The sequence below is a fragment of the Nerophis ophidion genome, linkage group LG25 (assembly GCF_033978795.1).
Source record: "Nerophis ophidion isolate RoL-2023_Sa linkage group LG25, RoL_Noph_v1.0, whole genome shotgun sequence".
In the NCBI taxonomy this organism is placed as follows: Eukaryota; Metazoa; Chordata; class Actinopteri; order Syngnathiformes; family Syngnathidae; genus Nerophis; species Nerophis ophidion.
Window position 1 is genome coordinate 16,304,466 of NC_084635.1, and position 12,231 is coordinate 16,316,696.

At 41.1% G+C, this 12,231-nt stretch overlaps 1 protein-coding gene across 6 annotated transcripts in view; it reads right to left on the minus strand.

Moving 5' to 3' along the window:
- The window catches only part of LOC133543131 (transducin-like enhancer protein 3-B), a 74,023-nt gene extending 62,411 nt beyond the window's left edge, over positions 1-11,612 (minus strand). For all 6 annotated transcript variants that reach the window (XR_009804317.1, XM_061887604.1, XM_061887602.1 and 3 more), the window contains exons 1-5: positions 11,243-11,612; positions 10,645-10,871; positions 4,279-4,379; positions 4,003-4,066; positions 1,418-1,462 (exon numbers count right to left, since the gene is read on the minus strand). Coding sequence is in view for 5 of the 6 variants with exons in the window: in XM_061887604.1 (XP_061743588.1) it covers positions 1,418-1,462; positions 4,003-4,066; positions 4,279-4,379; positions 10,645-10,668 (234 nt within the window). In the remaining variant the exon portion in view is untranslated. The remainder of the gene's footprint in view (positions 1-1,417; positions 1,463-4,002; positions 4,067-4,278; positions 4,380-10,644; positions 10,872-11,242) is intronic.
- Between the last annotated feature and the right edge of the window lie 619 nt (positions 11,613-12,231).

Consider the following 12,231-nt stretch of genomic DNA (forward strand, 5'->3'; position numbering starts at 1 on the left):
CCTGTATCCTTCCCCACTTAAACCCACTTGTTTTGTCCACCGCCACCAGCATGCAGACAGAACAACCACCCCTACATCCCTTGCTGGTGATAAGTGCCTAACAGAAAACACTCAATGTGGGAAGGAGAGGGCATTGAGCCGGTTTATAAAACAAAAAACTTTGTGCGCACAGATACACACAGCACATACCCACAACAATGTCTATGCCTGATTAATTGTGCAGTAGGCTGCTGTTCCAGCTGGGTTACCCTTCCACTGATGCCATTAACCTTCCAGATCCAAGCGCCGTCTCCACACCTCTTCCGTTGCGCTCTTTCTGACAGCCGTCAATTTGTCATTCATCATATTGCACAGCTAATGATACGAGGGCCATCATTCACTTCACATCAATGGTGAAGTGGGGCAGCCAGGAGAGGGACGCAACGTAAGCGTACGGGAAGGACGTGAACATTAGAAGGAAAAGGCGACGCAAAACAGAATGTAACAATCCGAGAAATTTGAAATAAATAAGAAAAAAACTGTTGGCCGTTTTTCCCCTTTAAACCATGATGATTAAATATAATTTAGTTACAGTTTTAGGCCAGAATTTCCAGATATTGTCATGTGGATCAAAATATTCTTATCACCCATCAAACCATACAAATAGACTTTCATTATAAATGTTCTCACTTTCCTCGTTCAGATACAACACCTGAATACAAACTATACCCACACACACACACACACACACACACACACACACACACACACACACACACACACACACTCACCAGCCGCAACATTAGAAAGATCTGAGCACAATTTAATGAGATCTCATGCAAACTCCCAGCTATATAATATATTCTGCCATTACTGAAAGTGTCAGTTATTGGGTTATCAAAGTCAGTTTGCAATCAAATGTGAGCATTTAAAGACCGATTCCATTTCCTCATTACTTCCATTCTACTGAAGTGAGTCCTTGGCTGGTGTATGAAAGTGCAGATCCCTTTGTCCTTCTCATTTTTAGCAGTAGTTTCCTACAGCAGGATGCCCGGTCGGGTTGGCAGCTAAACTAATGAGCTTTTTGTGCAATTGGCACAAGGGAGGAAGACTTCCCCTGTGAAACGTGCACGCACATACACACAACAGAAAATACAGAGCCCACATTAAAACGCAGTCTCGGACAGTTTGCCAAATACTTCACTTTAATCTTATCAAACCACCCTCATCAGGCGGTGCACCATTCATGTTGTTGTTTAGCCTGTCAGAATGTTCACTCCAGGAAGCCAGTATTTTAGCCTCCTAAAGGCATCTCTAGATGAGGGTACAAAACTAAGGTCATGTGTGTGTGCATGTGTGTGTATATCTTCCTCAAAGACTGGGAGAAAAAAAGACTGTTCTAGCTAAACACAGACAAGGGCCAGATATGGCTACATACCTGTTTGTGCATTTCAATGTTGAGCCCGTAGGACATCTCATAGTACTGCAGGTGGAAAACAAGACATAATACATAATTAGTGCATACCAATGGTCACAAGATATGAACCAAATCACTGTATAAATACTAATTATGTTGAATTGGGAACATTGCAAGTCTGGCACATTTACACAAAGATAGAAATATTGACGATATGGTGCTTATGAATACTATGAATAGTCACATTCATATAAGTTTGCTACATTCCCTTCATGCTTTGAAACATTTCAGTAGTAAATAATTTTCTGTTTAAGTGGTTTCCACTCACACAGATCTATGATACAAACCTAAAATTACATAAATATGGGATCAAAGATGTATCACATTCTGTGATGAGTTTAACATGAGAATGGGAGAAATGATCAGATACGCTGATTATTTTGTAAGTTTACCCCTTTTCAAAGACTTGAACAGTCACGTATTCTTAGTGTAGGTTTAATTTAACATAGAAAAAGAATATCAACAAATACAAATGTGAAACTATTAAAAAGTTATCAGTTTATTTGAATTTGAGAGACTGAATTAGACTTTGATCCCCTAACAAATCAGCAAAAATTCTGGCCCCCACAGACTGTGCATTGTATGTGCCCATGAAGCACAAAAAAATAGTCATTTCCTTGGTTAAAAGAGACTACTATTAGCACGATCATTAGAAAATGGAAGGTATACAAAATAACAGTCAATCGCCCTCGCTCTGCAGCTCCATTCAAGATTTTAACTCATTGGGGTAAGTATGATTCTGAGAAAGGTGAAGGATCAAGAATTACAAGGGTGGAGATGGTTTAAGAGCTCAACAAAGTCAAGAAAAAAAACAAGAAAAAGATTGGTAACAGATTTCCCTGTAATGGATTCAGTGCCCACAAGGTCACATTGCTCAAGGAGACACATGCACAGGCCCGTCTGAAGTTTGACAATCAACACCTGTATGACTGAAAACTTTGAAGAATGTGATGTGGCCACATAAAACCATAATTGAGCTTTATGGCATCATCTTAACTCACTGTGTAAGGTGGCAGAGGGCTTGTTGAGAGAACAGATAGTTGTTCAATGCTGATGCTGTATTGACGTAGTTACGGTTACAGTTCATTCCACATTGATCGACCGCCTCATTGTCATCCTAAAAACATTTCGGTGGACATTAAAATATCATATTCATAAAATGCTCATATTTGTGTATTGTGTATATCTTTGCTGAGACTCAATTTGGGCTATTGTTCGATTTAATTTGACTAACTTGTCATTACTTTTGAGGCAGGACCAAACCAAAAGTGATAAAAACCCTAAAAAAATGTATCCGAACAGTCGGAAATCTGTGGTCCGTATCATGGTGGAAGAGCCAGCAGGTAGTTACATTTGGCATACTGTCAAACATGGAGGTGTAAACATTAAGTTTTGAGGCCGTTTCTCTGCCAAGGGGACAGAAAGACGATAACTCGAACACAAAAGATGGGTGGTAGATGGGTCTTCAGGCGTGACAATGACCCGAAACAGAAACGCCGAGGCAACAAGGGAGTGTCTCTTGACGAAGCAAATTAAGATTCTGCTGTAGCCTCAACAGCCACTGGTCCTTAATCTCACAGAAAATCTGTGGAGGGATCCAAAACTAAGTTATCAAGCAACAACTTCCAAAGTTTCAGCACAAGTAACATCCGATCACTGTGCTTGCCAACAAGGTTTTCTCCAAGTACTAAGGAATGTTTTACCTAAAGATCAAGTACTTATTTCACTCAATAACAAATGTTTGTACAGTTTCCTTTTACTGGTTATTTGTTTTATATTGTATTCCACCATAAAAATTGACTGTTCATGTCTTTATAGGGGGGTAGCCCACATGAAGTAAAGATACCTATTATAGTAGTTATTTCCATTGTATTGTATTGGAAGCTATATTAAAGGACATGGTGTCTAGTACATAAAATAAATACACTTCAAAGCCTGATTTACGCGTTTCAAAGGTTTCTGATGATTAATAGCTTGGCTTATAACTTAACATATGCAGTACAGTTGGACTGCAATAAATCAATTAGATTATCCCGAATACATCTTAAGACAGACCAGTGACCTTTATTATATTACGGTCTGATGAAAAACACACCAAGTGCCTCTTATATCTCAGAACCCCCTGGGAGTCAGAAGTGTCCGGTTGGGATAGTTAAAGGAGGAAAAAAATATGAGAAAGCCTTTGATTCATGCACAAAGCCAGCAGAGCGGTCATTAACCCCCAGTGGGTCATGCTGGGTGTGTTGAGAAGGGTCACACCAGGTCAGAAAGAGGACCCCGGGGCCTCAGAGGGGGGTGGTCACACCCCACAATCAATAGTTGGACATTTGACCCCTGATCGGGTTTCAGCTGCACCCCCGGCCTGCCGCTTCTTATCCGATGAATACACAGACGTGGTGAGTCAACAACACCATAGCAGGCACGAACACTAACATGGCGTCTGCAAAACATCACAGCTATGCAACACCTGTGACTGCTTACCTGAGGCTAAAGGGAGGGCATGCCACAATAAATTCAAATGACACTTTTACAATGATTGCCCTTACCATGACGTAGTGGCGCTGCATCTCGGTCTTTTCATTGGCCAATTTGTCGTACTCCACTTTAAGACTTTTAAAAGAAGGAGAAAGAAATAGTTAATTATGTGCTCCATCTGTGGCAATCAAAAAGAATATTTTGTCTGGCATTGCCATGTAAATAAAAGGTATTATGTTTAATTAGCAGGCCAAACCTTTGGTTTATGAATACAACGCAAAACAGAGGCCTCTCTCTACTTTCCAACAGGAAGCCAGTGATGTTTACACGTATTAGGTTCACATTACCTGTGATACTGAGCTTGCAGGAACTGAAATTCGTCTTTGATTCTGTCACATGACTCTGCCACTGTGAATTTGAAGCCCGGCTGCCCTGGCTGGTGAGGTGCCTGCAAAGTGTGGAGATGTCATGGGTGAAAATATCTGTTTGTTTAATGACCTCACGCTTCTGCCAAACACTGATGTATGAACCGTCCTTTAGCTTTGTAAGTTGTCCATTCGTTTTTGTACACCCTACTTTTACTACGATTTGGGTTTCATACAGCATAACAAACTGCCCATGTAATATTCAGCCAAATTCAGTTCTCCCCCAAAAATATATGTGTTGGTAACTTAGTTGTTGTGCCTTTTTTTTTCTAATGATTAAATATGGCTGCAAAATAATCCATGATAGGGCAAAAGAAAGAAGCTGTCATAAAGAAGCTACAAAACATTGACTTTAAGAAAGAATTTGAAGCCAAATACAAGAAAAGTTTTATTTGAGAGCCCCTTTTCTCGTCATCGTTTCGTAAAATTGTGCAGTCTTTCGCCATCTTGATTACCTCTCGAGGAACTCCGAAGAAACTTTTATCTTTTTCGCGATCTGAACAGTTCCAACACCCTAAAACAACGCAAGAATTGGGTATTTTTCTTCGAGAAAGGTGAAAAGCCGCTCTGAACGCTTTGAAGCCTCGAATATTTAATGAGCCGGACCTGACATTAAGGTGAATATAAATAATCATGTAAGAAAAAGAGATTTTGCATAATAGGACCCCTTTATGGTTAGGTTTGAAACAAATTAGAGCAGAAAAGCGCCCACATGGGTCTTCCCTTCCCGCTATACGCCAACAATAGTCTTCAATAAAAGGTAAAGGACATGTTAGAGTCCATTGCGCATTGTTTTATGCACATTAAAATATTTGTGGTTGTCTGGAACAAATTCATCCCAGTAGACAAGAGACATTCAGTGCGTGTCCATGCACTAAATTAGTCAGGTTTTCTCGAAAAAACTCTCCCGCCAGGCTTTCTTTGCTCCGGACCTGCATCTGGCCCGGTACATTCTTGGTAATAGCGTCACGTTCGTAGTGCATTATAAAATTATTTATTGATGCTGTCTGCTACTTAACATCTTCATAGCAATTAGAGACGTAGAATTTCTAATCCATGCCAATATTACAGCCGACATCAGGTACAAACGAGCTAAACTGTTGATTTGTAAGGAACCGCAGATGCCTGGTGTGACATCATAGGTCAACCGGAAAAGCAATACATTTATCTGCACCGAAAGGAAAAGGAATAAGCGGTAGAAAATGGATGGATGAAAGGAAATAAGCGCCCCCCAGTGTACGGAGAGCCCATGATGTATAACCAAAAGTGGCTTTAGAGAGTGTGCATGGACACTGGGACTTCACAATAGGTGTGACAGTACAAAAAAATTTACTATTTGAGAAATCCGACCAATTTAGTGCATGGACACGTACCGAGTAAAACAACGTTCAGAACTTGTTGAATTAGGTCCTGACGTTGAGCAACTCAAACTTAATGTTGGAACAACATGCTTTTTAATGTTTAGTCAATGTCAGGTTGTAACGTTGATTTGACCATTGAATTTTGGTCATTTCCCAACCAATAACGTGGATTCAACGTTAGACAACATTGCCTCAACTTACAAATACAACAATTTTGCAACATTGTTTTGAAGTCAGCTTTAAATGACACGTATCAATCAATGTAATCACTGTATCAATGTCTTGTGTCTGCAGAGATTGGATTTGCATTATTTCTAAAGAGAAAAATGCTTCGGTTTTTGTACAATTCGGTCTTTGGCAGACCTTTCGGAACCAATTACCACCGCTGTGTCAATTACTCACAAAAACCTGAGGTACCACAGTATTTATGAAACAATTAGGTTCCTATACGTGTTAATGCTCTATACCAAAACCTCACATCTCGTCTCTCCACACTAGGGTTGTACGATATACCGGTATTAGTATAGTACTGCGATCCTAATGAAACATATTCAGTACTAGACCGCCTCTGAAATGTACCATTGAGCCACCCCCCGCGCGTACCAGTCATGTCATTGCTGGTTTACGAGCAGATGAGCACGTTCGGCAGCGCACAATTACAGAATACTTACAAACAGACAATGTGTGTGGACATAAAAGGGTAAACGGACGCATTTTGGCTTAAAAACTAAAGATAAAGGTGAAGCTATAACACTGAAACACCCACCAAAGGAAGGGCTTTAAGACATGGCTAGCTAGCGAGCGGCTAAACTCCAGCCCCAGTTGGCAGTGTTTTACCTACTTCTAAATCACTAATCCTCACCTCCATGGCGACAAAGAAAGTAAGTTTCTTCCAAGTATCATCCCTGCAGGACAAGGAATAGCTAAACATGCTTCACTACACACACCGTAGTTCACCGACGTCAAAATGTAAACAAACGCCATTGGTGGATCTACACCTGACATCCACTGTAATGATACCAAAGCACAGTCACGTATCTACTCGATACTACTATGATTACATCGATATTTGTTGGCATCACAACAACTTCTTTCGTTTTTTTTAATGGATTTTATATTTATAAACTCAGAAAATATGTCCAAGGACACATGAGGACTTTGAATATGACCAATGTATGATCCTGTAACGACTTGGTATTGGATTGATACCCAAATTTGTGGAATCATCCAAAATTAATGTAAGGCATCCAAACAATAAATGATTATTACATTTTAACAGAAAGATGGATAAAACATGTTAAAAGAGAAAGTAAGCAGATATTAACAGTAAATGACCAAGTAGATTAATAATTAATTTTCTTCGCTTGCCCTTAATAATTTTGACAAAATAATAGAACGAAAAATGACACAGTATGTTACTGCATATGTCAGCAGACTAAATTAGGAGCCTTTGTTTGCTTACTTACTAATAAAAGACAAGTTTTCTTGTTTGTTCACTATTTTATTTAAGGACAAACTTGCAATAAAAAACATATGTTTAATGTACCGGGAGATTTTTTGTTAAAATAAAGTCAATATTGCAATTTTTTGTGGTCCCCTTTATTTAGAAAACTACGGAGGGATGTTTTGGGAGATCTCGCAATACTTTTTCGAGATCTCGCCAAAGGTTTTTTTCCCTATGTCAGTGAACCGGAAATAAAACAGACACAGCGATGGTGAACCGGAAGTGACACAGACACCGCAATAGAGGAACGGGAGCATGCGGGAGCCTACCCATCATCTGTGCTCTGTTGTGGGACCATAAAACTATTTGGTGTCTTTATATGTTTAGCCAATACTGAAATAAAAACAAATAAATTTCTCCCACGGATCATGGGTAGGCTCCTCCATCGCTTTGTATGTTTCACTTCCGGTTCACCACCGCTGTGTCTGTTTTACTTCCGGTTTAGAGAGATCTCGCAAACATTATTTTTCCCTCCATGTCCCTTTCGGGCAGGGGTAGGTAACCTATGGCTCTAGAGCCAGATGTGGCTATTTTGATGACTGCACCAGGCTCTCAGATAAATCTTAGCTGACATTGCTTAACACGTAAAGTAATGAATAATTCCGCTGGTAATCACAGTGTCAAAAATAACGTTCAAAATATAAAACATTCTCATGCATTTTAATCCATCCATCCGGTTTTTACCGCACCTGTTCAAGAAGTCGCATTAATGGTAAGAAGTATTTTACTTATTGTTGGTTAGCTTCAATGTAACAATGTTATTGAAAAGAATAAGAGAATAATGTCGGTCTTACTTAAAAATGCACGCCTTTAGTTGTACTCAGTCTTAAAAATATATATATATTGCTCTCAAGGAAATAGTTTTTTAAATATTTGGCTTGTATGGCTCTCTCAGCCGAAAAGGTTCCCGAACCCTGCTGTAGGGGCTCCGTAGAAAAGTATCAAAATAATTTTGGTACCGGTACCAATATATTGGTATAGGTCGGGGGTCGGTAACCCGCGGCTCTTGAGCTGCATGCGGCCCTAGTGGCTCTCTGGTGCTTTTTCAAAAATGTATGAAAAATGTAAATAAATGAGGGTAAAAAATACATTTTTTTGTTTTAATATGGTTTCTGCAGGAGGACAAACATGACACAAACCTCCCAAATTGTTATAAAGCACACTGTTTCTATTAAACATACTTCACTGGTTAGAGTATTTGGCGAGCACCATTCTGTCCTACTAACTTTGGTGGTCCTTGAACTCACCATAGTTTGTTTACATGTACAACTTTCTCCGACTTTCTAGGATGTGTTTTATGCCACTTCTTTTTCTGTCTCATTTTGTCCACCAAACTTTTAACGTTGTGCGTGAATGCACAAAGGTGAGTTTTGTTGATGTTATTGGCTTATGTGGAGTGCTAATCAGAAATATTTGGTCCCTGCATGACTGAAAGCTAATCGATGCTAACATGCTATTTAGGTTAGCTATATGTACATATTGCATCATTATGCCTCATTTGTGGGTATATTTGAGTTCATTTAGTTTCCTTTAAGTCCTCTTAATTCAATTTATATATCATGACATACTATCCGAATGTATGTACTACCAGTCTGTGGTTGCCAGTGTTCTGTTCTACATGGTAGTGTGCTGAGGGGGACAGCTCCAGACTGGAGAAACTGATCAGGCGGGCCGGTTCTACAATCGGAATGAAACTGGACTCACTGGTGAGGGTGGCAAATAGGAGGACTGTGGACAAACTAGTGAGCATCCTGGATGATGCCAGTCACCCTCTGCATTAGCTAGAGGAGCCTGTTCAGTGCTAGACTGGTTCATCCCAAGTGCAGGACTAATAGACTCAAAAACTCCTTTGTCCCACACGCTATTAGACTGTACAACTCCTCTCTGGGGTGGGAGGTGGGGGGTACTAGGATGACAGGGGATGCAAAACAATAAAAGTGCAATGTGTTTTCATAACATGGTCACTACTGCCTAGTTTCTGTTGTTATATTCTTACTTTACTGTTATATTTTTATTCCCATTGTTGCTTTTTATTTTTATTCGTATTGTAATATTTCTCTATTGTGTTTCCATTTAAACCCCCATTATTTACGTTTTACTTTTTTTAAATTGATCTGAACTCTGTACACTGCTGCTGGAATTTTAATTTTCCTGAAGGAATTAATAAAGTACTATCTATCTATCCATCTATCTGACTGTAATACGGCTTTTAATTTTTTGCGGCTCCAGACAGATTTGTTTTTGTATTTTTGGTCCAATATGGCTCGTTCAACATTTTGGGTTGCCGATCCCTAATATAGGGACAGCACTACTTCACCCTTAAAGGCCTACTGAAACCCACTACTACCGACCACGCAGTCTGATAGTTTATATATTAATGATGAAATATTAACATTGCAACACATGCCAATACGGCTGGTTTAGTTTACTAAATTACAATTTTAAATTTCTTGCGGAGTTTCTTGTTGGAAACGTCGCGTATGATGACGCGTGCTTGTGACGTCTCGGGTTGTAGCGGACATATTAGCCCAGCACCACACACGGCTAAAAGTCGTCTCTTTTCATCGCATAATTACACAGTAATTGGACATCTGTGTTGCTGAATCTTTTGCAATTTGTTAAAATAATAATGGAGACTATAACGAATGCTGCTGTTGGTGGAAAGCGGTGGATTGCAGCTGCCTTTAGCACCGAAACACAGCCAGTGTTTCTTTTTTTGTTGTGAAGCTTTAACACAGCGCGGTCAAGCGAACACGTTTCTTTATGTCAACCAGCAAGTTTTTGGATGGGAAATTTGTGATATTAAGTCGGCTCTTACCGGAGACTTCAGTGGATTATGGGACCTCCTCCTGCAGCTCAAAAAGGCAGCTGTGATCTTGGCTCATCGGCTTCTCTCAGAGACACTGGCGTTCAGGTATGACTTTACAATCTCACTAAAACACTATTAAAACAATAAGCAGATAAGGGATCTTCCAGAATTATCCTAGTAAATGTGTCTAATTACATCTGAAACGCCGCCTGCCGCCGCCTTTTCTTTTTTCTAGTACTTCACTCTAAACGTCCTCATCCACAAATCTTTCATCCTCGCTCAAATTAATGGGGAAATTGACGCTTTCACGGTCCGATTAGCTCTAGCTACTGCTAGCCATGATTGTAAAGAATGTGAAGATGTGAGCCCTACAACCAGTGACGTCACGCGCGCATCGTCTGCTACTGCTAAGGCAAGGCTTTTTTATTAGCGACCAAAATTTGCGAACTTTATCGTCAATGTTCTCTACTAAATCCCTTCAGCAAAAATATGGCAATATCGTGAAATGATCAAGTATTACACATAGAATTGACCTGCTATACCAGTTTAAATAAGAAAATCTCATTTTAGTAGGCCTTTAAGGAAGCCAGTTTACAAATCAAACAACTACTTACCGGATGACGGCCTTGTGGATACATATCGGGTCCTTCACGCCGGGGAAACGTGTTATTTTTTCCCCTGTGTTTTCCTTAAAGTAATCCAGCTAGGTGTAGTAAATCAGCACCGCCGCCACCACCCCCTTCCCAGGGTCGCACAGGATGGCGGAGGACAAAGCACCGTTAGCGGATGCGGCGAGGCGCTCAATCCACGGACATCGGAGCTTCTCCTTCTCCTTACACACCTAAAAACACAAACACGCACCAGTGAGAAGATGGTCGTAAAAATGGGATCCACTCATTTCCATTGTTGTGAGTTTCTGCAAAAACAACAACTCCGGTGTGTATAAGTTGACGGTTCGGATCACACCCTCAGCAAACACGGTGCTTGTTTCCTCGTAAACGGAACGAGTTGTGAGCCGCCGGATGTGCAAAGAACACACACGGTGCGTTGTTCTGGTGGTCCAATTCCAAACACTCGGAACAAAGTCGGCTGTCATTACACACGCACAGGCATAAACACGCACGGGCGTGCGCCTACACGCGTGCGCGCACACACACACATACACACAAACGCCACCCTTGTTAGCGGCTGTGTTCATGTCGCTCGCGTTACCTTTGTCTCCGCGGATTTCCCCGCCTTCTCCCTCTCGCCCGGGTTAAATTGTAACATCCACAGCAGTAGTATCCTTCACTTGTAAAAAGTCGCCATCGAAAAGTGGAGGAAAATATCCAACGTCGTCTTTCCCCCTTTTCTGGACTCCGGAGGCGGCGGAACCTCCACCCCCCCGACGATATATAACCTTTTTTAAGATTAAATCCAACAGTAGCCAAAAAATGTCTTCCGCTTGTATGAACGTTGTGAAATAGCAGTGGTTGATAAATAGAAATAAAAAAAATAAAAAAAAATGTCGCTCGTTGTGAAATATGGCAGGTTCTTCCGTCGCGTCCTGAACCACACGCGCACACAGACTGAGCACTGACACGCGGACGCCACAGCCTCGAATGGGGTGCCTCGGCCAATCAAAACGCGCCGTTCCCACGTGGGGTAAACAAACGTCTGATTGGTGGATGAAGACGTGACGTCACGCGCTCGCCATTTTGGATCCCGAGTGACAGTCGGGCGCGTTCAACAACTTGTTCGAAACGCGAAGGCGGTAATTTACATCCGTGTTGAATTTGCGCTTCTCTCTCTTTCTGACTGTACGTAAAATAATCATATTTTTTGTTTTTAACTCGAGTGAGACTCAACAAAAAACACACCAGTAGTTTTAATAAAACGAAGCCCCTTATTCCATATCCACAATTGGTCGACCTATTTCGAAAACCTCAAGCTTTCTCTGCCAGCCAATCAGTAAGCTACTACACGTCCGTGCTTGAGCGCCTCAGCCTATCACGTCTTCGCTTTCAATGCACAACCCCACGTGGGTTTGACCGCACCCCCTAGCCATAGACTTCAGCCAATGGGGTTCCGGCTTTTTTTTCTTTGCGGCTTGTGATTGGTCCAGAGTAGGAGAAGCTGTCAGTCAGGACCCAGGGACGTCAATTAAACCCACGTTGGGTACGGCGCTGACAAATGCCGGCGCTCCTCTCTCCCTGCTGCCT